The sequence below is a fragment of the Oryx dammah genome, unplaced genomic scaffold, assembly GCF_014754425.2.
Source record: "Oryx dammah isolate SB20612 unplaced genomic scaffold, SCBI_Odam_1.1 HiC_scaffold_4, whole genome shotgun sequence".
Lineage (NCBI taxonomy): Eukaryota > Metazoa > Chordata > Mammalia > Artiodactyla > Bovidae > Oryx > Oryx dammah.
The window spans coordinates 81819770-81843665 of NW_024070188.1; the positions used below are offsets into that span (position 1 = coordinate 81819770).

Genomic DNA, 23896 nt, shown 5'->3' on the forward strand with positions numbered 1-23896 from the left:
GGGCTTCCTGACTCTGGGACCGTGTGGGTCTGGGACACAGTCTTCCTTCTTGGCTCCTGGTCACCCGTGTGACTAACACAGGTGACAGAGGGACAGCGTGGTTTAGAAACTCTGCCTAAAAGTTAGTTATCTGCTTCCTCTTCCTGCTTTCCTTGCTCCTGGGAACCACAGCACCCTCTGCATACAGACGCCGCGACTGGAACGGGAGGGTGGTCTGAAACAAGGGACCAGTGCTGCACGTCCCCAGGACTCCTGAAGCCTGCAGGAACCTGCCAGGCGAGCTGGTGGACACGCCCAGGAAAGACCTACTTAGGGCCCGGTCTCTCCACCTGTCCACAAACGCTGGGGAGGGAGTGATGGCAAGCCCCAGAGCCCACGGACTTCCTGGGCAGAGCTCTCCTTGGGGTTTCACAGCTTGTTATTAAGTCATCGGATTTCCCAAGGAGCGGGGAGAAACAGGTATTTTTATCATCCACCTTTCTCCTGTTACACAGGGGAAAGCCACCTCTCATGACTGCACAGCCGTGCTACCCTGGCTGGGTTCCCAAGTATTTGCAAAGAAACTAATGAAAAATGTCACTTAAAGAAAAAAAAAAAAAAAATCAAGGGTCAGAACTGCAGGTGACACTCCCCAGAGCACACAGCTGCCTGGCCACAGGGCCTGTGAGGGCTGGGGATGGCAAGAGCACCCATCGGTGCACGAGAGACGAGGAAACTCCTTGCGCTGCCTTTGAAGGTGGCCAGTTTCTGACTTCAAGTTAAAAACTAAAGGCTAATAATATTCAGAGATTTCTAAATCCACATCTCCAGCCCAGGCCTCCTGATGTGACCTGGGGCAGGCTGTCTAACTCTGGCAAGAGAACGAGATCCTCAAAACAGAAACCAGGAAAGCTCGAGGAAAGTGAATCCAAGGCCCCAAAGAAGGTGAGCCTCCAGGCCGCCCCTTGCTTCGATTGGCTGGGCAGGGCTTGCCGTCAAGGGCAGGTCTCCACCCTTCTGCTTTTTCCATGGGGCACGAACCAGAGGCCCTTTTCTAAGGGGAGCCAGCTGTCTCGGCCCAAAGCAGGGCCACCCTTGCATCAGGGCTTTGACTGTTCATGACCAGAAGGTCCCAGCACAGGAGTCAACACGTGGCCCCAAAGTGCTGCATCTGAGCAGTCGGCCGGGAGGAGGAGCCACCGGGCCAGGGCGCGGGGCTGGGGCTCAGCTGGGGGCTCCCTGGGCGCTGCCCTGCACATGGGTTCAGGGGTCCCTCCCCATGTAGTAAGGTGACCTTGGGGGTTCCTTTTCTCTCTTCTAAGTAAAAGTGTAAACTTGGAAATTCTCTACTGTACCCCAGGCACAAAGCCTGAGACTGGGCAAAGCAGCCCTGGGAGGTCTGGGAGCCTCACGGACTCACTCATTCCTCCAAACCAGCCCTTTACTCCACTGCCACAAGGCACCTGAGCGGAGACCACCTCCTCCATGAGCCCCCCACCCCTGAACCCAGCCATCCGAAGCCAATGCCCACCCCCCACCTCTCGTCTCCATCCGGATTTGTGCAACTACGCTTTTAACTGCAACTGCACTGCCAGAGGGCACTTCCCTCACTTCCGTTTCATCTCTCCGCTGGTGTCTATACTTCACAGCCCTGCTCCACTGTGCCCACCATCCTAGAGTCACACACCTGACATGCAGCACACGACCTGCAAAGGCTTCTCCCTTTTTTCCCCTTTAAGTGACGGCTTCACATAAAACCAGATTATAGTAAAAGTACACTTGGCTAACTCAACTCAGTGCATTACAACTGCCTCTGCTTGGGAGTTTATGATTATTTCAGCTTTTCAAAAGCTAAACTTAAACCCAATTTGAAAACACATGCAACTTAATTAATTCTTCAACAGTCTACCTAGAATTCCTGCTTCTGTCTGTAAACTTCTTAAAAAATGCTCTGAACAATCAGTAACATCTCAAGTGCAGCCTGTACGGGTCGCAGGCTCTCCTTACCGCCCCACGTCACCGCCCACATCACTTGGGTACACTATGACCCTCGGTTCGTGGTGCTGCATATTAATGTGACCTGTTACCATGGCGCCTGAGAGTCTGTATTAAATGTTTGTTTCATTTATAACAACTGTTCAAATGGAGGAGGAGTCAAGAGTTTGCAAATAGCAGGAATACTGAAACTGTCTCTCAATAAGGACAATACTTGACCCCATGGTGTTCAGACCTCTGTTTTCCCCTTAGGACTAACCCCCCAGGGAAGGAACAGCTAGACAGCAATGCCACACGCTGTCCCCTGAGCGTTAGCCAACAGCAAGTGCGCCCAAGTCCAGGAGGGCTCCCAGAGGTGTGTCTCCCAGCCTAACGCTGTTAACTATGGAACCAAAATTACCCAAGACACGAAGTCCTTTTCCGAACCATAATTTTGGTAAAATTCACAACAAGCTCTAAGAAGGATAAGAGAATTCCTTCAAGCGGCAGTTTTTTAAGAACAGATTTCCGAGTAGAAAACAGACTCCTCCCCTCTGCCCATCCGCCCCTGCACAGGTAGTCCTGAAATCACTGGCTCCTTGTCACACACAGAAATCTGTTATCTTGGAGACGCATTTGGCTGCCAGAATGAAAAACAGTAACAGTAACTGCCATGGACTTACGGGAGCCTTCTTGTCGATGGGCTTGATGACAAACTTCTTGTCATTGAAAGAGATGTTCCTGATCTCGCTCCATGGGAAGCCGATCTTTGGGGTCAACCTAAGGTCCAAAAAAAAAAAAAAAAAGGTGGGAGAAGTTACATGCGTACTTGGATTGGCTAAAGGAAGGTTTACAAACCCATTTTTTAAAGTTCAATTACAAAAAGCATAAAGTGAGTCCGAGAATCACAACATGTAATATCCATCATAACCAAGACAGCTGCCATCTGTGCTGGGTGAGCTGACAGGTGGGGGTCAGTGAACACTGAGCTCTACGAGGCCTGGATAATGCTCCCATTTAACACATTTTTCTCAGTGACTGCGGCCAGTCTCCCGGCTTGTAATCTTGAGGTCAACTTGGATGCCTAACCCGGCACATCCTTTCATCCTTTGAAACCTCTCTTAACAACCATCCTTTGCAATTCATTGCCACATCACCACCCTGACCTCTCACGTGCCAGCAGCCTACTTCCCATCTGCCTATCTGATTAATGTCCCCTTTGGTCACTCCATTCCCCTCCTCAAAAATGCCAACACAGCCCTCACCCCACCCGGTTTCTACTGATGAAATCCACAGTCCTTAACTTGGTACCCAAGAGCCTTCTAACCGAGCCCCAGCAGCAGGGTTCAGCCCATCCTATCAACACAGAGTTCACTGCCTGTCACCCCTTGCCTGGAAGGATCTCCCACCCAACCCCCCCTCCACCCCCCGCAACCATTCCCAGACCTGCAGCTCAGGCCAGCTCACTCTCCGTCTTTCAACAGCCGTTCCCCCTCTCCAGGTGCCGTCCCTTCTATGAGACAAACTATTCTTGTGTTATTCACATTACTGCATTATTACTGAGCTCTCTGAACACCAGGCAGGCACATGTTCTGATGGCCTAGAATGTGTCCCGTGTTTCCCATACATGCTCTATCCAGAGCAGCTGCTCACTAACAGAGAAGAAAAGGGCTTGGCATGGTTCAAGTTCAGCCTTTACTTGCCGACTGGGTCTGGGTGGCCACTTCATTGCTGCAAGTGGGGGTGTTCAAGTCCCCTCTGTCACTGTATCGTTGTCTGTTTCTCCCTTCAGAAAATCTGTCTTTAGATGCTCTGATGCCGGGTGCTCGTGTATGTACAATTGTTACATCTTGCTGAGCTGCAGGCTTAGTGTGGATTTGGCTCCTCTGGCTTTCATTTGCATGGTGCAGGTCCTCCTGGCTGGCCAGACACCTTCCTGGACGTGTTCCAGGCCAGCGCTCAGATCACACACTAATGAGAGCCCCACTGCGGTCCTACCCCATCACGACTCGTCCACCACTGGCTGAAACTCTGGGGTTTTAATTAGCATTCCTGGGAAGGGTCACTGTATGAATTTAAGACCACATTGCTCTACAAACTTCATAATTTCCACCCTATTCTTTCTTTTTTCCCCCTGGGAGATAGAGCCCCACCCTCCTCACGACTGGGGTGACTAGGATGGGAGGGTGCCATCCCTCCTCCCAACATGGGAAACAAAGCTCCTCCTCTCCTTCCGGGAGGCACCAGGAGCCTTTTTCTGGCTTTTGCCTGGAGGAGTCCTCCACCCTATTCTTGCAACACATTTACCATGGATACCTTTCCAGAAGTAAGGACAGATCCTCAAGGCATCTTTCAAAGATGCTGCTGTCAAAAACACTCCTTGCCTGTGTACCATAAACCTGCAACTTAGCAAAGAAAAAGGGCGGAAAGGCTTCCACTGCCTACCAGCATGTTTAACCAAAAACGGATGAGCAACATAGGTCCTGCTATGACGACGCAAGCTGGGTCAAAGCAGTGGGGGTGGCCTTTGAAGGCCAGGAGAGGGCACCTAAGCCTCTTCTGGGACCCAGGAGTCAGGGCACTGGCCAGGCTGTGGTTTAAGGGCCAAGCCCTCCTGGTATGCATCCTTTTGTAAGCGCTCTCCTATAGGACCACCAGTGCCCCTTGAAATACATCTGGTTAACACGCTTCACAGCACTCAGAAAAGCATGCAGGGAGTTTGTTCAGTTAATCATCATATATGAGATACATAATGTTGTTGTTTAGTAGTTAAGTCATGAATGACTCTTTTTCCCAAACCCAAGGACTGTAGCCTGCCTGACTACATGGTACTTCCCAGGCAAGAATACTGGAGTGGGTTGCCGTTTCCTCCCCCAGGGGAATCTTTCCAACCCAGGTATCGAACCTGAGTTTCCTGCCTTGGCAGGCGGATTCTTGACTGCTGAGCCACTGGGAAAGCCCTATCACTTAAAGTCATTTTGTTTACAGGTCTCTGAATACTGGAAAAGGAACTCAGCACATCATCTGTCCCTGCCGTGGACGTCAGCCTCCGTCCTTCCACTGAAAAGCCGTGGAGGAGAGACACCAGGCAGGCATCAGCTGCTTCAGAACACGTTGCTCCAGAACACATGGCCAGTGTGCTGGCAAGGGCAGAGGTTCTGGAACCAGCCTCAGCAGTGCAGTCAGCACTGCGGACCGGGCTTCCAACGCCCTGAACTTACAAAAGCCAATGATTTGGTCTCTGGCTCCTAGTTTTATCTGGGTGTCTCCAAACAGTTTCTAACACAGAAAACTCGGACCTTCAGGCTAGACAGGCATGTTTCTCTCAAGAGCTGGGCACCCCGTCTCCACGGCCTCCAGCTTCTGCTTTCTGCTGTCCCTGCAAAGTTTATCTTTGTAAGACTGAAACCTCATATAACAATTTAGAGTCTCCATAAACGTGACTGTAGGAACAAAGATGAGGACTAAACGTGAAAATTCTGACTCACTTTTGAGTTAAAGAACCTCCTTTAATTCTTGGCCGTAATTGTAAGCCGACAAAGGGTTTTCTTTTTCTTTTTTTGAGTTTACTTACAGGACACGAACAGAAAAAGACCCACAGAGGAGATTTCTAAATGATTTATGAGTCTGTTATGCTCAGTTATGTCCAACTCTCGGTGACCCCATAGACTGTAGCTCCTCTGTCCACGGGATTATCCTGGAAAGAATACTGCAGTGGGTTGCCATGTCCTCCTCCAAGGGATCTTCCCATCCCAGGGATCGAACCTGCATCTGTTATGTCTCCTGCACTGGCAAGCAGATTCTTTACCACTGTGCCACCTGGGAAGCCCAAGACTGTCCTTACTTAAGCTTAAAAAAAAATTTTTTTTTTAAGTATAATTCGAGAATAACAGGGAACCAGAGCTCTTTGGAGAAACAGCCAATCCCAGGGCTGGAGCAGGGTCTGGGACATCTGGAGGTGCCAAAAAGGAAGAAGTGACTTGAAAATCTGGGGTCAGAGGAGGGCATAGGAGCCAACTCAAAGGAGCTCCAGAAAGCAAATCTCAATCTGAGCAACAAAATAACACATACCCATGAGTCCATATTAATATCAGTAACTAAACAATAAATGGAGAGGAGAAAGTGGTTCCTTTCAGTAGAATTCCATTAATATCTATAAACAAAATGATTATCTTAAAAAAAATCACTTCTCAAATACCACAGTAATAAGTGTTTCATCCAAGTCCCAACAATGGATGTAGAATTAATAGATCCAAGTATAATAAATAGGATATTCACTGGACTCTTCCCTAAATATACTTATCGATCCCCAAAGGAAAAGAGTATCTTTGCAGGAAGCCAGGCAGATGTCACCTTGCCCTGAGATTCAAGTCAACACCAAAAGCAGGATATTCCGACATCACATGCCACGTGGCAGGGTACAGCAGCACTTTTGTGGGATTCTTGCCCAAAGTGCAAACCTCAGATCCTATCATGGGAAAGGATCAGATCCGAGGTGAGGGATTTTCTCAAGAGTCAATGTCAGTACTCTTCACAGGTGTCAAGGCTGTGACAGACAGACTGTGGGACTGTCCCAGATGGAAGGAGACTGGGGGTCGGGGGGAAGCTAAGGGTGGCAACTGAATGTAGGTGGGATTCCAGGCAGATCCTGGGCAGAAAAGGGACATGAGTGGACAGCTGAAATCATGGGAAGACCGTGCACAGACTGTTAAGAGCATCACATATCAGGGTGAATACACTGACTGTGCTACCTGGACCCTGCTTTATGTGAGATGCTAACACGTGGGGAGAGGCTTCCCTGGCGGCTCCGTGGTAAAGAATCCACTTACCAAGGCAGGAGGTGCGCACTCGACCCCTGGGTTGGGAAGATCCCCGGGAGAAGGAAATGGTAACCCACTCTGGGAAGTCCCATGGAGAGAGGAGCCTGGGGGCGACAGTCCATGGTGCACAGAGAGTCGGACACGACCGAGCAACTGAACAACATCTGGGCAAGGGCATATGGGAATTCTTTGCACTTAACTATTTTTGGAAACCTTCTGAAGTCTGAAATGGTTTCAAAGTGAAAAAATGGTTAAAAACATTTAAATTTGAGACTTCCCTGGCAGTTCAGTGGTTAGACTATGAACTTCCAATGCGGGGGGTGCAGGTTCAATCCCTGGTCGGGGAACTGATACAACCAAAAAAAAAAAAAAAAAATCAAAACGCGAAGCAGATAGTGATGACAACCTTCCACACTGTGACAGGAGTTTGCAGGCATGTGTGTGTCTAACATCAGCAAATGAGCACTCAAGAATTGTGAATTTTGTTTAAATTTTTACATTAAAAAAAAACAAAAACTATATTACTACTCAGTCGCAAAGTTGTGTCTAACTATGACCCCAGGGACTATAGCCAGTCTCCTCTGTCCATGAAATTCTCCAGGCAAGAATACTGGAGTGGGTTGCCATTTCCTTCTCCAGGGGATCTTCCTGACCCAGGCATCAAACCCACCATCTCCTGCACTGGCAGGCAGATTCTTTACCACCAAGTTGCCTGGGAAGCCACAAAACAGACGAGCTCTAGTAACTAACGGGCATTTTGGGGCGAGTATAGTACAGATGCCTGCAATCTACTTTGAAATGTGTCCAAAGGAGGGTGTGGGGACAGAGGGTAGTGACATGTGGATGGGGGAGACGTCACAAAGCAAGAGGTTAAATGCCAGCAGTGGAACCTTGGTTGCAGGCATGTGGGATTCACTGTAAAATACTTCCTGTATTGCAGTTCATTTGAAACTTTTCATTGGAGGAGTTTAGAAAGGTCTGGTGAGAGGATGGGCTGGAGATCAAAATTTGGCCTCAGAGATGGGGAAGAGCAGGCAGAACCGCCGAGTCACCTCCCCGGGCAGGGATGAGCCTAAAGGTCTGCCGACACCTCTAGGTGGAGGAAAAGTCGGTTAACCCGGCCCTGCCCTCCCTATCAGGAGGGACCAACCCTCTCTGCGGGGCCGGAGCACCCAAAAACTCCTGCACCCTGTTTCTGCCACCCGCTCTGCCACATTAACAGTCACCAAGGCGCCCCCCACCACGTGTCCAGACTCTCTTCTCGGCCAATCTGAGCTGGGCTTTTAAACCTCTTCTACGAGGTGCTCTAACTGTTTCCGGAGGGGTCCTTGTGGAAACAAACTTGTGTCAGAAACCCAGCTATTTAAAAAATAAAATCTGTTTTGTGTTCAAATTGGGGGACAGAAAGGAGAGGATGGTCTGACAACTGTGATCCTGATATACCTGTGAATCCACAAAACTCACGAATCATAAAATCCCTTTTTGCTCTCCTCGGAGATGCAGGTAAGCCACCAATGATGAATAAGGCGCAAAGATGTAACACCAGAGCCCCTCCCCACCGAAGAGAGTACCTGCTGGGAGCAAAATTTTTAGAAACTGGAAAGAATTGTGTATTTTTAAATGGGTGAAACATTTCTAACGCTCATCAACGAAATGGAAATCAGGATGTGTGATTACAAGCATGGGTGAGCAATGTGAGGGGAGAGACACCTGCCTTCATCTCGTCCCCATCCCCTCCTGCTGCAGCCACAACCCACACACAGAGGCCCAAAGGAGTAAGCTCTGGGAGCAACGAGGCTGGGCAAAAAGGGATTCCAAAAGGCCCAAGAGTTTGCGGCAGATCAGGCTCCTCTGATCTTCTGGGTTTGTTTTTGGCCGGGCAGTTGTCACACAGCTAATCTCAACTTTTCCTGCCCCAGGCTGACGCCAGCATCAGCAGCCCACGCCCTCTCCTCTCTGAATCAAGGGTTTACAGAAAGACAAGTGCTTCCCATTTGACTGTTATATACACAATGGAAAAGGAAGAAACATCCCCCATCCCGGCATGTTTAATACAAAAAAGGATAAGCTTTTCAGTAAAGACACCTGCTTATCTGCAGGACTTCCCTGGTGGTTCAGCAGTAAAGAACCTGCCTGCAATTCAGGAGCCACAGGAGATGCAGGTTCAATGCCTGGGTCAGGAAGATCCCCTGGAGGAAGAAACGGCAACCCACTCCAGTATGCCTGCCTGGAAAATCCCATGGACGGAGGAGAAGGGAGGGCTACAATCCATGAGATTGCGAAGAGTCAGACACAACTGAAGTGACTCAGCCTGTATCCGCAAAGCGCACCAGGTCTCTATCACCCAACACACACTGGACAGAGCAGACTTCTCCCTTGAGCAGCGCTCCAGGTCCTCATGGTGCTCCACCATCAGCTCCACGGCTGAGGGTCAGCCTTTAACACAGCTTTACCACAGCTAAGCGCTGGCACTGCATTCCTCAGACCCAGCCACAATCTCCTGCTCATCCAAGGAAGGGACTTGTCAGTATTTGCTTCAAAGGAGCCCAGCTCTGACTACGAAGAACTAAGCGACCTGCCCGCAGGAGTGGGGAGGGGGGAAGCAAGGCGCGCCCCACGCCCCTCCCTGGGTCTTCTTTGGGGAGAAGACCCTTTAAGAGGCCACTCATTCCACAGCTCAGCTGAGGGGTGGGTGGGAGCCGGAGGGGAGAGGCAGGGCTGGGGGAGCAAAGCGGCTCACTCAGGTTACTCATTGGAGGAAAGGGGCATTTACGTGTGTGGGTAGGCATGGTGATGAGCTGACAGCAGCAAGTTTTCGCCCCCCGGCAGTGTCCCGCAGCTTGAAAAACCTGTTGGGGCAGCCCCGGCTGTGGCTATGTTACAAGATCTGCTCGTTCAGAGACAGAGGCGGTTTCCCACGCGTGTTATCACGAGGCCACGATGCTCCCCTAGGACTGGTCCTGAGACCCTGACTCATCCAGGCTGGTCACGCCTGGGTCCAGCGGAAGGAGTGCACCGAGAGTCCTCAGGGACTCTCTTCTGGGTCCTCAGATGAGTCCTTGCGCTCCTCTGCTAAGCGAGCCACGGCCTAAGTGTAACTAGAGTCGTCTGACTGGCACCATGCCATCCGGTGGGTGGATAAAGGTGCTCCTCCATCCACTCTGGGGGCTCAGCCCAGGGGCAGGGTGTGTCCTACACAGGCCTCACCCCCCAGGAGAAAGGAAACTACCTGCCAATGCAGGAGACACAGGTTCGATCCCTGGCTTGGGAAGATCCCCTGGAAGAGGAAAGGGCAACCCACTCCAGTATTCTTGCTTGGAGAATCCCATGGACAGAGGAGCCTGACGGGCTACAGGCCATGGGGTTGCAGAGAGTCGGACACACTAAATCACCAAATAACATCGTCTGTCAAAAGCAGTGCTAGTCTGCTCTTGATCGTGGCGTGGGGGGGTGGGGGGCAGCGTGCCTGGGGCATGGGGGAGCAGAGACCCGCTAACTCGAGAGCAGGTAAGACGGGGGAGCTACCACTCCAAGACCAAGCAGCAGGGACCTGCCCTGGAAAACGTGCCCTCGCTCAATCAGAACAATCTTTTCCTGTGAATCCAGCTCCTTGGCAGGAAAAAGGCATCTGTGCAGAGTTGGTAACCATGGGGATGGGCAAAGGAAGTGGGGACGGGGTGGGGGGCGGCCCTGCGTTGCAGAAGAGCCCAGTCAACAAACATTAACACTCTGAGAGGCAATCGGATACCTCCCACAAGTTGAGGATTTAGCTAAATTGTCTGTACATAAAGGCTATTGTTTACAGAATCTTAAGATCTCGGTAAGATCACAAATATTCTTGGCCAGATTAGCACAAGCCTCAAGCTGCCGAGCACTGCCAGCTGGTAGCTGTGGGCAGCCTCAGAGGAGGGGGCGGGGTGCCCTCCTGCAGCTCTGTTCTGTCTTTCACAAGCTCCAGAGCCTCTGAGGTCACGGACCCTGGTGGTCCCCTCAGCACGTGCTACATGGGCTGACAGACAGGCTGAGAGAGAAATAACAGGAGAGAAGGAACACGCACCTCTGGACCAACCTCCCACACGGCCACATCACAGCTGTGAAGCCCTTCAGCGGCAGACGCTGGGCCGATCAGTTGCCAGGTAAACACTCTGACGGTAACCCACGGGCATATCTGCCACTTCCCGCACTGTTTCCAAGCCCGATTACCCCACAAACAAAAGATAACATAAAGTCCGACTCACTTATCGTCTTTCTCATAGATATTTAGTCCAAGGGCATCAACGCCGAGCCAAAGGTCTGTTCCTTTCTTATTTTTTATCTCAAAATAGTTGATCCCGTACATTTCCAGGTCCTGGGCAATCTTCAGGTATTCCAGCATGGCGCTGTCTCTACATGGGGAGAGCAGACACGGGTGTGGGCCGCGTGCAACAGTTACACCAGCGCCTCCACTGCGGCGCCTCTGCCAGCCTGTGACCCGAGCAGGCCCCCAGCCGTCCTGGACACTGACCACTGACACCCTTCACACATTAGTAAAGAACCGAACTGGATCACGTTGGTTCCTCTGGACGCAGAGGACTGGGCATGATCCTGTCTCCCGGCCGCCCACGTGATGCCTCAGGGGGCCCCAGGAGCCTGCCCCGCCTCTGCCCTCCCCGATCCACCTCACTAGGAGCACAGAAGATGCTCGGGTCAGAGAGAAAAGGCCAAGGACACACGGTCTCCGAGGCCCAAACTGCCCGTGAACTGCAGTGGCCAGGACATCATCAGAGCTGCTGCCAGTACCTGAGAGGACGGCGACAGGACAGGCCTCCCACACGCCCCTCTGCTGCTTCTTTAATAGCAGTGTTTCTCTCTCGGGATCTTTTTCAACACTGACACCCTCTCAAAGACAACTACCTTATGGACTTTGAATGAAACAGCGCGCCCGATGGTCTGTGAACAACGCTCTGGCCCCCAGGATGAAATTGAAGCATCTTAGACACAAGTTTTTCTTTCCTCCCAAACAAGGAGAAGGCCTGAGGGTGTGAAGGTATAATCTGAACCACTTCTGGCTCTGGGGAAGTGGGGAAGACACCTGGCTTTAAGAAAAACCACACTGGCAGCTCGTTACACCTTCCCTGCCAGGAACCGGCCACCAGCGGCTCCGAGCGGGTCACCGAGTCCCCCGAAGGACTGTAACCGGAGTCTCCCCTGAGAAGACAGAGCCCAGCCCAGCACTCACTTGAGCATCCCGCGGTGCTCGGCGTGCCACACTTGGATGCGGTCCTCCCACTGGTCCCTGGTGAGCTTGTGCTGGTCCATGACTCTGGGTGGCAAAGGAAGAGGGCACAGGGCCGTCAATCACCCCAATGGCTGGGAGAGGCGAGTGACCGGCCACGGCCCAGCCTCACCCAAACCATGACTTTTTTTTCCTCCCAAATAAAACCATCTACTTCCTAGTATACAACATTTCTGACAATTAACAGATGGACAGTTAAGAACCTGGAATGAGAGGAGCCTCGTCTTCTGGAAAAATTTTGAAAAGGTATTTTATTCTAAGCAGCCTCTTCTTCCAAAAGGGGTCAATTATGTAACCACTAGTAAATAAAAGACAGATTTAACAGGGACCAACTTATCATCCACCAGGGAGAGCCAAGAAGCCACGTCACACCTGTGAGGACGGCCCTGCCCTACTGAGTGTCTCTACCGCAGGCCCTGTTCGGGGGCGGGGGGCGCGGAGGGGATCGGGGCCTGGGAGAGTGCTGCACTGCAAGCCTTACAGAGAACCCACCCCCCACCAGCCCTGCTCGCTGATCCTAACCTGCCACCCTCCTAACCCGCCACCCTCAAGGCCCGCTGGCTGACCTCTGGGGGATGAGCCGCTCAGAGCCGAGGTACCCGGCCTTGTGCAGCTCCTTGTTGTAGTCGCCGAACTTGGCCTGCACGGCGTAGGAGCCCAGGAGCACGGCAGTCTCAGGCGGGCAGTAGATCTCGTCGCTGAGGATGCCTTCTTTCACTTGCAGGAAGAAGAGCTTCTGCGTGATGTCCTGGATGAGCTCCTCAGCCACGTCCTCGGGGTAGAACTTGGCCCGGAACTTGAACTGCAGCGGGCTCTCCTTCCTGAGCTCCTGGGCAGACACCTGGGTCGGGGGAAGCCAGACACTCACTGCAAGGTCCACCCACAGACAGAGACCCGCCAGCCCGGCACAAGCTGAACCACTGGCTCAAAGTGTCCAGCAGGCCAGTTTTCAGAAGGTAATGGTGACTCTGAAAGTCACCTTTTAGCATGGAAGACAGAAGGCAGGTGAGAATCCTGTGACACCCTCACAAGAGCCCCAGCCCTGGTTTTCTGGGGGTGGCGATGCTGTAACTCCTGGGGCCTGTCCAAGTGACCTGTGAATCCGGCCTTTGTCCATAGGGCCAGGCCAGCCCAGGACCACGACCTCGCTCTCACTAACTCTTCACGGCCTCCCCCAGCTCTTGCATGCCTCCAACTGCTCTCCTGCCAAGTACAGTAATACGGGAGGAAAGCGGGACTTGGCGAAAAGGGAGAAACGGTCTGGAGAAAAGACACTTAGCTTACTGCTTTTCTTTGTAATTGTTAATGGAATTATCCAGACTGTAGAGTTGGAAGGAACTCTATCACAGGCCCAAACAAAGCAGTAACAAGACTTACTTACAAAACACTGGATGATTCATGGTTTTTAAGATTAACAGTCTCATTGGGGAGGAAAAAAAAAACCCAACAAAACTAAGGTCAACTAAAACCTAAGCGATTATGCATCACGTACTCCAGTAAGGAGAAAGACCAGGGTCTAATTTCCAGCCCCTATCCCCGTTTACCTGAAACCCGCAACCTTTCTGTCTATAAAAACTTTTACACAAATAGAAAGGAACAAAAAACAAAAGACAGAGTTTCAATGTCAACAGAGTAGACCAAACCCAATTAATAGCCTGTAAATAGTTAACTCTGACTTACCTTTTTATCAAGTTTCAACCACGTAGGAAATCCTTTGTTATCCACATACTGGAGGCCAAAGTACCACACTTCCCTAAGGCCGATGGTCTTAACCACCTGTAGGAAAGGAATGGGGGTTGGAACTATCATGAGAAGCTCTCTGGAGGGGCACTGGCCCCGGGGAGCCCCGCCACGGGGTACAGCAGACCCCCCACGAGAGCGAGGTGCTGGCTTTGTCACACCAGGCAGCCTCACCTATGCGGCCTGTTACCAACAGACACCAGCCATCCAGTCTTTTTTGTTTTTAGGCCACACAGTGTCTGGGCTCCTAGTTCCCTGACCAGGAATCGAACCTGGGCCCACAGCAGTGAAAGTCCCGAGTCCTAACCACTGGACCGCCAGGGAAGTCCTTGAAACACTTGCTTTAATACATGTTTCAGCGGTGTTAGGGATAACAAAGCTTATAATGTCACCCTTACTCCTCTGGCCCCCATCACAGCTTCCTGAGTAAAGACGGGTAGGTGGGCTGCAGGGGGCACACAGATACGGGGGACAACCCAGGGTCACCAGCAAAGGTGTGTGTGCCACAGGTGTAGCTGTTCCCACCAGGGGTGCCCACGTGCAGAGGCAGCAAGCTTCCAGGGATGAGGGGGTGCTCAGCTTCACATGCGCCAAGGGGTGACTCTAAGCTCCCCCAGAAATGTGAAATTCTGATACAGGAAGGGAGAATTCAGCCCAGGTCATAGGGAGAGTTTCCATTTTAAATTCTCTCTAGTACTAGGGAAAAGTCTCCCGTGGCCGGTTAGAGAGAGAGTCCCACACTGGTTATTTTTGTGCCTTGAAGCCAAAAAGCAATTTGCTGTGGACACTTGCTGAATATCATCAAAACCGAGTCCTAGGATTTTGCTGTATAAATTCTATGACACGTAACGTTAAGCTTTGAAAAAAGAAAGGTTACCATTCTTCAAACGTATGACTTCTATCAAACTTGAAAGAGGACTGTACGCACCGCAAGCGACAAATCTGTATCAATACTGAAGTCTGCCCTGAGCCTGCTTCCTCACTGGCTTTGGCAGAAGGGTGCAGATGCTTGCTGGAGGCTGTTTACTGCCGGGCCAGGAACAGACCCACTCATTCGCTCTCTCCACGCACCCAGAAAAGGGGAGGAAGGTCTCTACCCCGGACTCCTCATCGTGAAAGACACGAAGGCCGTGTTGACTCCCATCAGGGCTAACCCCTGCGTCTCGGGTGAAGCCCCAGATCTGGTTTCTATGGTAGCAAGTGCAGGAGGCAGGTTCCCAGACCAGGTTTCCTCCAACACCCCCACTGCTAGTTTCTCACTCCCCACAAGCCAAACCTCCCTCCACCTCAACGTCATAGGAAACCTGCCCCGTCTTCCTCTCTGAATGGCTTCAAGGCCGCCGGAGAAAGCCCCACGTGGCCCAGCTATCCCCGCTCCCTGCCAGCCCTTCCGCTCCATCCACCAGCTACAGTCTCTGCCTGTTTCTGACCCGCGGGAAGCCACGTCCTGTCCACTCAGCGTCCTGGCCCTGTGCCTGGCGGAGCCCCTGGGTGGACCTGCTCACTGGCTCGGGGAAATTCGGGGACGATGAAAGGAGACTCCACCGGACCCGGGTGAGTCACCTCCAGCTTCTACACTTGCCAAAACACCGCTCCGCTTTCCAGATCGGTGCTGGGGCGCGAAGCAGCGCCTGGCCACCGGCAGGGCCTCTCAGGAAGGCTGCCAACGGAGCAGGTGGCCGGGAATGCACACCCCCAACCCAGCCCTGTCGCCCTACTGGGCCCTCAGTCCCAGCGCAGAATCTACGGAGCCCGGAAAAGTAGGTCTCGCTCCGCCTAAAGCTCGGGAACTGTTCCGTGGAAGAATTATCGTGGCCCTCACGGTGGTTCGCTGCTCTTGTTAAAAGGGAGGGGTGCGTGCTGGCACCCGAGGGGCTAGGGATGCTGCGGCTGCAGGGAGAGCCGGGAGATGCCAGCCTGGCTCCTCACTGTGCCCTGTCCCCCACCCTGCACCAGGTGGCAGGGAATAGCCAGGGGGACTGTGGAGACCCCCGCGGGAGAGGTGGCAGGCAGGGCTCGCAGGTGAGGCCCTGGCTCAGGCCCTGGGGTCCCCTCTCCTCGGGAGCTGTGGACAGGGGGCACCCCTGGGGAGTATGGGTCCCGCTGGCAGGCGGCAAATAAACGGTCAGCTCCATCAAGAGAAGCAAGCTGCAGATGGAGTTGATGACTGTGCTCAGCCAACAAAGGGATTCAGATGCTCTTTTCTAACTGGGAACCCTCTGAAGTGCGCAGAGACCAACCTGATCAAAAAGCTGCTTTCCTGTGGTGTTTGGCTGGATGGCAAACTCCAGCTCCGCATCCATGGTGGTCACTCGGACGTTGATCTGAAAAAAATACACATCACGCTTAACCGGGTGTTCTTGTAGATGTAGCCCGAGTCTTCCACCGAAATCCAAAGGTCCCAAGCAACGTGGCAAGAGTGCTCCTCCTCCACACCCGAACTCATGTCTGTCACCACACACACACACCCAGCCGCCACATCTGAGCTCACATCTGTCACCACACACACACACACCCAGCTCTGCACACATACACAGCTTGGATTCAAATGTGTGCCCTTGTGGCTTTAAAAAAAGCACACTCACACTCAGGTCTAAGCTGTTTTTCTACAAAGATACTTTGATGACTGTTAACACACTTTGCACACACACACCATCTCACATTCTGACCCCTACACAGGTCCATGGAGCCCCACAGGTGGGGAGCCGCCCCCCGGGGAACCCAAGTCTGCAGGTAATAGGAGAGAAGGCTCTGTACAGCAACCTGAGAGACCTCCTCAGCAGTGAAGGGAGGTGGGTGAATGGCTGAAGACACACCCAGGAGGACAGAGTGCCGTGCAGGAATCCAAAAGGATAATTATGAAGGCAGGAAAAACACGGAAGCATTACTAGGACAGGAAGACTGATGGGAAGGCTGGAAAAAATGTCATCGAAGCTGCCATACAGTTGGTGGCTTAAAAACATTTACTTACAGGCAATTTTCAAATCTATCACTTGAAAAAACCTGGAAGTCACTAGCATAAGAAAAACATACAAATCTAGCTACTTTATATCACAGCCCCGGAGGAAAATATCACAGCAACTATGGTGCTTAAGAAATGTCTGCTTCTCATCATTTTCCAAGTGAAATACAGAAACAGCTGCTGCTGCTAAGTCACTTCAGTCGTGTCCGACTCTGTGCGACCCCATAGACAGCAGCCCACCAGGCTCCCCCGTCCCTGGGATTCTCCAGACAAGAACGCTGGAGTGGGTTGCCACTGCCTTCTCCAATGCATGAAAGTGAAAAGTGAAAGTGAAGTTGTTCAGTCCTGTCCGACTCCTAGCGACCCCATGGACTGCAGCCCACCAGGCTCCTCCATCCCTGGAATTTTCCAGGCAAGAGTACTGGAGTGGGGTGCCAGCACCTTTTCCAAACTCTTCCCACTCAGATGGAAATGTAACGAGGACACAGATTAACTGTATTATTTAGCCTCCTGATGTAAGTTCTGAAAGTGTGTCAGGCCCTGGCTGGATACATAGACTTGAAGTCGTAAAGACTAATTTTTGTTCACATCGTTTTTTCCCTAACGCTCAAAACTGTGATGATGGATACATACATCCAGTCTGTCTTAAAGGGTCTCTGCCCAACATAACATAGAGCAGGGAGATACAACGCCCCAGGTTTTAAAAAGTTTCCTCTCCAATCTCAAGTCTACACATTCAAGAAATGAAGTTTACCAAGAAGCAAGACTAGGCACATTTTAGAGTCTTTATCAAAACATAAAGCCTAAGTTTCTTCCTTTTCCTGACAGCAATATTTTAAAGAAGTCACGAAGTGGCTGTTATGAAGCTCAAAATACAGCGAGTCTCTCTCAATTATGGTTCCAAGGGCACATATGAGAGGTGGGAAAAGCACAAACACAAACATTCTGGAACAAACGCAGCTCCAGGTTACACTTAGAAGCCTGCAACGGCTGCCACACTTGAGACTACCGTGGGGAAACCGGGGCTGACAAACGCTGGACCTCACACAGCCTTTTCTCTATTATTTACTGACTCAGAAACTGAAAGACCAGACAGTGTGGGCCAGACCATGAAGACAAAGCTTCTACCCTGGTTGAGATGAATACAAAAGACCAGAGGCTCACACTTCAGACTCTTAACTTCTAAACCTTGATCACCTCTAAATCTGAGGAAGAGAAAAAAAGTCACCTCCTAAGACCAATGCTAATAATTAACACAAAAAAGTGATCACCACACCATTTTTAACCATTTTGCAAACTTATTAACAGGAATTTGGCGGGGGGAAGCTATTTAAGTTTCTGAGGCATGTTCACATTTGACTCAAAGTTCACACAACTCTTTGAAAAAGCAATAACCCGCAAAATGAATAGTTTTACTAAGGTTAAGATGTGACAAGCCAGTAGTACATAGAAAATGAACTTCTTAAAAATTAAGTGTTATCAGGAGGGTCTGTGCAACCTGCAAAAACTGCCCCTCCCACCACAGGGACTTAAAATCACCCTCAGCAGCTCCAGTGGGACGTTGTGCCAAGTGTCACCTGGCCTGATCTTTCTAGGAACTTTCCCGAGTCCAGCACGCTGGTGATCATGCAATCTGGTGCAGGACCTGGAACACAGCCGGCGAGCCAGAGAGGAGGCAAGGCTCTTCTGACCATGGGCCGGGCCGGGCCCAGCAGTGGGAGGCAGGCATCTCCCCACCAGCCCCATCAGAAGGAACAGCTAACTGGCCCCAGTTCAAAATCAGGGAGGCACTAACATTTTCAGACAACCCCCAAGAGCACAAACTCAAGGTAACTGTGATCAGTATATGCGTGTTTCACTAACGGCGCACAGTCAACCATCTTGAGACCAAGGTCGAGACGGGAGAACTCATGACAGCCAGACACTCGGGTGAACACCACGTGAATGAGCCCAAGCTGCCCTGCAGGACTGGACGTGTGTGCGCCTCGACAGGTCCCCAGCCTCCTCGCGCCCCTCACAGGGGCTGGGGCTCATGCTCTTCTGGGCAGCACAAGCATTCCTTCTGCAAGACCGTCTCAAGGACTACGGGATGTTTAGCATCCCTGAGCCCACCCACTAAACACAGGTATCCCCCCCAGCCCAATCCTCTAGAAGTATTAACACGCACGCACGCACACCCTCTGGGGAAACTGAGGACCACAGCATGGCTGCCTCCATCAGTAGAGTGTTACTTTACACATCTGTCACAATGGGTGGAAATATAGCATGAACTTTCAGTTTAAAGTGACACATTTATTCAGAAGATGGGGCCCATTCATCTGCATGTTTTGGCCACTTACCCAGGGTTGTTGTTGTCGTTGTTTTAAAGAAATTGGGCTTAGGCATCCCAACTCTCCTGTTTACTATCCTGTCCAGTTTCCCTGATACAATCAGTTGCTTTAAGTGTAACCTGGAAAAAGGGAGCTCTTGTGTTTGTAGTGGTGCCACAGAAATAAAGTGGGATTACGTGCTTCACGTTACAAAAGTGAGAATGGTCCCACGAGAAGCTGGAGGTCCAGGGCTTAAATGCATCACCATGCAAACCCAAAAGACTCACAAAGACTGGAGAAAACCACCGTGTTTTGCCATCTTTACTGCCTTTCTATTCTCCCCCAGATCACACACTTTTATTAAAGGCAATATTCTCTGAAGGCAGCAAAATCCCATAGGAATGTGCGGTGGGAGTGTGCAGTTAGTCATTTAAAATCTACCCCTAAAAGGGCAGTGTTTTTTCCCCAGGCTGAAACCCTTTCTAACATTCTGCTGTGTCTGAAGGGGGCAGCAGTGAAAGTTTAATTTTCAGGTTACGCTCACCCCTTACATACAAAGAACCGCGTGGCTGGCGTAGATGATAAATAATTCATGTTGCTCCTTCAATCGCTACTCCATTTGAAGCTATGGCATGAAGATGCAGTTAGATTTCTAAAATGTCAGAACCTAAAGGAACCAGACCTAACCACATTCTACCATCTATAATGGGAATTCATAAGTAAGTTTCAATATGGGAGTCACATTAGCACTCTACAACAATGAGGCTTTTTTAACCAGCTGTATACTAGGTCAGAATTCTAGAGTAAGATAATGTGTTTTAGGGGTTTCCCAGGTGGCTCAGTGGTGAAGGATCTGCCTGTCAATGCAGGAGACACAGGAGACGTGGGTTTGATCCCTGGGTAGGGAAGACCCCCTGGAGGAGGAAATGGCAACCCACTCCAGTGTTCCTGCCTGGAGAATCCCATGGGCAGAGGAGCCTAATGGGCTACGGTCCACAAGGTGCAAAGAAATGAACAGGGCTGAGCACACATGCACCTTGGCTCCTCCTCTGGCGTGGCACGCAGAGGGGTGGGAAATTCACGTGAAAATCACGAGCCGGCTGGGAGACCATTTTCATGGACAAAGGAGAAGCTCACACCTGTTTTCACATGCGCAAAGAGGGAGACGCTCCTCTCCAACCAGACAGACGACACAGTACAGGTTCTGTTGCTCCACTGCGACTGACAGCCCTTTTCCCAATAAGGAATTAAAGGTGTTAAACCCCAATCTGGTTTTCAAAAACAGACACGGAATAACAACTCACCCTCTTAAAATGTAATAAACCTCCCGTCCCCTTCGCTCATTCTGTCCGGGAGATGGAACACAAGGCGGACGGACAGCAGGACCGGCCTCTGAGCCTGGGCCCCCTCCCGCCCTGGCCCCCGCGGTCCCAGCCCCCAGTGTGGGGGAGGCATTCCCAGCTCGGTCAGTCGTAAAATGGAAAAACTTATCTGTAAGGGCTCTTCCAAGTCTGCATTCTACAGCTTAATGACAGGAGTGGCTTCCGACAGTGCACCATCCACCCCGCGGCTGGCACTTTCTGCACAACTACCTGAACCTCAAGAGGGGAAAAGGCCTGGGGGGTGGGGAGGCAGTATTCTGAGGTCACACAGCTTGAGGGTCTCGGTTTCTGTTTTCTTTGTTTAGTTAATCAAAAGGCTTTAAGGGTGTGCGATATTCATGCAAATTGTGAAATTCCAGGATGGGGCCTTAGTTGAGGTCTCCCAGATTCTTCTGACTACAGAGATTTTTTTTCCCCCCACGGAGTATCGCAAAAGAGCAGCACTTTTCAGAATATATTTTGGAAAACATGATTTTTGAGCCTTCTCAGTATAATTTTATCAAAGTGGTATCTAAAATGCCTTCTAAGAGTCTGAGATACGGAAGAGATAGAGTTGACGATAAAATACTATTATTTTACTTGTAACCCGTATATGTGTAAGCTGAATTTCTGGCTGTCAAATTACCTCCCTCACTAATCTCTCCTCACTTTGGTAAGGAAATCTAGTCTTGCAATTTTTCCTTTGAGAAATGTCTACTTCCTGCTGAACTACTTTAAACTCGGTGTAAGAAAGATAACCTCTCCTGCCACACTTTTTACAAAATAAATTCACACCATACTGAAGACCAAGACAGGAGGGAGAATTTCAAGACCGGTTCTTCCACAAACAAGCAGCTGCTTTACATCTTAATAGACCAACCCGGTTTAGGTGATTTAGAAGCCAGAATACTGCAGGGGAAACAAGTTTGCAATGATTTTACTATATACTTGGAGGAATCAGGAAACCCACTGAGAAAGGGAAATTCAAATAGTAACATTTGAATGTTTGGACTGCAGGCAGTGGACTCAGCAATAACAGATTAATCCCTATATTATCACACCTGCATTTACTCAAAATTAGTGTGAGCACAACTATCTAAGCACCACCAAGATTACGCCGAGAGCCTGACCTTTCATAATCATTTAAAATGTCAGCGCTGTTTCCAACATCCCCACCCTCTTCCAAAGTGCCACTTCAGCAGCTTCCACCGTTTTCAAATATTTGGATAAGAACCTTCAAATGCTTAGGAAAGCTCTGACAGGAAGTTGTCCGGTAAAATTTCTCCCACAAATGGGAGAACGAAAGCCCAGGAGTGTGATGAAGAAAAAAGCTTTACAACTGAAACAAACTATAAAATCTTCAAACTTCAGGTGCTATTTTGGTTCACGTACTGAATAATTACTGAGACGATATTGTATTTTGATTTTTCGTCCTTGAATCATTAGTCTACAACAGCTTTGTTAGAATATAACTTACATCCCATAAAACTCACCATTTAAAATGTGCACTTCAGTGGTTTTTAGTAACTTCTCAGAGTTATGCAACCAACCCACTAATTTTAGAAACATTTCATCACCCCAGAAAGAAATGCCATGCCCGCTGGCAGTCACTCCATTACTCCTTCCTCCCAGCCCTGGCAACCAAGAGTCGACTTTCTGGCCCCACAGACTTCTCTATTTTGGACACTTCACATAACAGAATCATTTTACCATGTGGTCTTTGGGGTCTTGCTTTTGTCACTTGACATTTTCAAGACTTATCCCTTGTATCATGTATGAGCACTCCCCCTTTTTTACTACCGAGTAATATTCCGCTACCTGGATCACTTTCGTCTGTCTATTCACTGCTGGTGGATATTTTGGGTTGCAGACCTTCCTTATTACTTGCCACGTTCTTTGGTGATGATAAATATGAAACAGCTGGAAAACAAGTCATTTGAACTAGACTATGGTCAATGTGGTATTCAAATGGATAAAAAAAAATTTAGGGGCGAAGATGAAAGAAAATGCATTTTTTAAAACCAAAATGCAATTTAAGTGTACTATGTCATTTAAGTTGTAAATAAAAATACCCTGTGTTCTCAGGAAGAAGGTGCCAGCTTGCCAAGCAAAGTCAGTGCCAAGCACTGCCTCCTGTCCGCCCCGGGGCGCCCTGGCGCTGGAGGCCACCAGGCCTGTGAGCCCCTTCCCTTTACAGACCAGGAGCAGGTGGGCAGAGGGAGCAGCCCTCCCATGGGCTGAGGGGAGAACCCAGGCTCTCGTGTTCAGGGGTCTCCCAAGCGACTCGAGTTCTTTCTCTAAATTCTCAGCAGCAACAGTCCTGTTTTGCAGTTAACTCCGACGGTGTGCAGCACCATCGCCAGCCTTCAATGAAGTGCCCAGTATCTTTTTTAACTCAACACTACTTCTGTATTTTCCTTTTGTGGAGTCACCCCCTAAACCCCTCCAGGGCCCGTTCGCCGAAGCCATACCAGACCTGCTTCCTGGGCACAGGAGGCAGGAGCACAGCTGCTCCCCCAGGGCCCCCATGCTCCGCCAGGGGTTCTCAAACCTGAACGCACCGCAGAGTTAACCTGGAGAGCTTGTCGAAACAGCTTCCTGGGCCCCGGGCCCAGAGGTGCTGACTCAGGAGGCTGGGTGGGCCCGGCTCTTCCCAGCTCACAAGAGAGGCCACACCCAGGCAGCCCGGCTCTCCAGAAAGAGGCCTGGCTAGCACTCTGAACATGAACGAGCCACAGCTTCTTTTGGCAAGATTAACAGCTCCCCCCGACCCCAGTTGGCAAGATTAAGGGCTCCCCCACCCCAGTTTTGTTTCCTTATAACTTTTATCCCTGGGGAGGATGTAGACCACTTTCAAAAGTCTTCACTGAATTTGCTACAACATTGCTTCTGTTCTGCACCCTGAGCACATGGGATCCATCTCCTCTCACCCTGCACCCCACCCCCCCACTGGAAGTGTCACCCACGGGTCAGCCAGAGACGCCCCCAAGGTTAATGAATTCATGGCTACTACTGATCCTCCACCACAGGAAAATACTCTCGACTAGGCTTTTGTTCAGTACTAGACCTGAACTCACACAGGCAGGTCTTCTTAATGAGGCTGTCTCCACAGAGGAATCCCTGTTTTAGTCCTCTTTGCAGCCTGATCTCCTTTAAGATAAAAATCAATCTCTATGAACAATACTCCAACTCAGTTAAGTCCCAGCATTAGCTATGACACACAGTGGTCATTTACAAATGCTGGCTAACAGGTAACTACCCTCTGTAAATCATTACCATGAGCTCAGCAAACCTGATTAAGGAATCAGCTGAGTGTAGAAACGCAGACCTGCTTCTACCAACAGGTAGAATTCAGCCAACTTAGAAAGCAAAGCCAGAAAGCCCCAAAGGCCAAGTGATCTTTTGTTGTTTAGCTCCTCTCGGGCCACATCACTAATCCTTCCTCAGATAGTGGAGGTAATGGCTGATATATTACA

The 23896-nt window shown here is 50.5% G+C and overlaps 1 protein-coding gene and 1 non-coding gene across 4 annotated transcripts in view; both read right to left on the minus strand.

Moving 5' to 3' along the window:
• Window positions 1-23896, minus strand: part of EZR (ezrin) — a 46161-nt gene that overhangs the window by 5391 nt on the left and 16874 nt on the right. For all 3 annotated transcript variants that reach the window (XM_040238909.1, XM_040238908.1, XM_040238910.1), the window contains exons 3-8: window positions 16029-16112; window positions 13729-13824; window positions 12615-12889; window positions 11992-12075; window positions 11012-11158; window positions 2637-2733 (exon numbers count right to left, since the gene is read on the minus strand). In XM_040238909.1, coding sequence (XP_040094843.1) covers window positions 2637-2733; window positions 11012-11158; window positions 11992-12075; window positions 12615-12889; window positions 13729-13824; window positions 16029-16112 — 783 coding nt within the window. The remainder of the gene's footprint in view (window positions 1-2636; window positions 2734-11011; window positions 11159-11991; window positions 12076-12614; window positions 12890-13728; window positions 13825-16028; window positions 16113-23896) is intronic.
• On the minus strand, window positions 14040-14112 carry TRNAE-UUC. Its single transcript has one exon. It is a non-coding gene; the product is annotated as a tRNA-Glu (tRNA).